Source organism: Eimeria mitis, genomic scaffold, assembly GCF_000499745.2.
Source record: "Eimeria mitis Houghton genomic scaffold, Emh_scaff3483, whole genome shotgun sequence".
NCBI classification, from domain to species: Eukaryota; Apicomplexa; class Conoidasida; order Eucoccidiorida; family Eimeriidae; genus Eimeria; species Eimeria mitis.
In genome coordinates this window covers 5,685-6,050 of record NW_013571824.1, presented here as the reverse complement: position 1 = coordinate 6,050, position 366 = coordinate 5,685, and the positions used below count along the sequence as shown (strand labels likewise).

The window sequence follows — 366 nt, the reverse complement described above, 5'->3', positions numbered from 1 at the left end:
CAGATAAAAACTCAAGCGGCCGCAGATGACAGAAGCACAGGCGGCAGCATCGGCTCCGTGACAGCAGCAGAAGGTTCTGCTGCTGCTGCTGCTGCTGCTGAAATCCCACCTGCTGCTGAAGAAGATGCTGCTGCCGATGAAGTCGCAGCAGCAGCAGCAGCTGCTGCTGCTGCTGTTCCTGCTGCTGCTGCTGCTTCTGAAGAACTTTCTTCCGTCGCTGAGTCCTTTGGCATTATCCAGGAGCAAGAGATGCCAGCAGCAGCAGAAGCAGCAGAAGCGGCAGCAGCAGCAGCAGAAGCAACAGAAGCAGAAATGGCAGCAGCAGAAGAAGCTGCAGAAGCAGAAGTGGCAGCAGCAGCAGCAGCA

At 56.8% G+C, this 366-nt stretch overlaps 1 protein-coding gene across 1 annotated transcript in view; it reads left to right on the top strand.

The window, feature by feature from the left end:
* Positions 1-124: 124 nt before the first annotated feature.
* Positions 125-366, top strand: part of EMH_0066550 (uncharacterized protein) — a gene marked incomplete at both ends in the record, with an annotated part of 816 nt that continues 574 nt past the window's right edge. Inside the window, one exon of the mRNA XM_013498516.1 lies at positions 125-366. Coding sequence (XP_013353970.1) covers positions 125-366 — 242 coding nt within the window.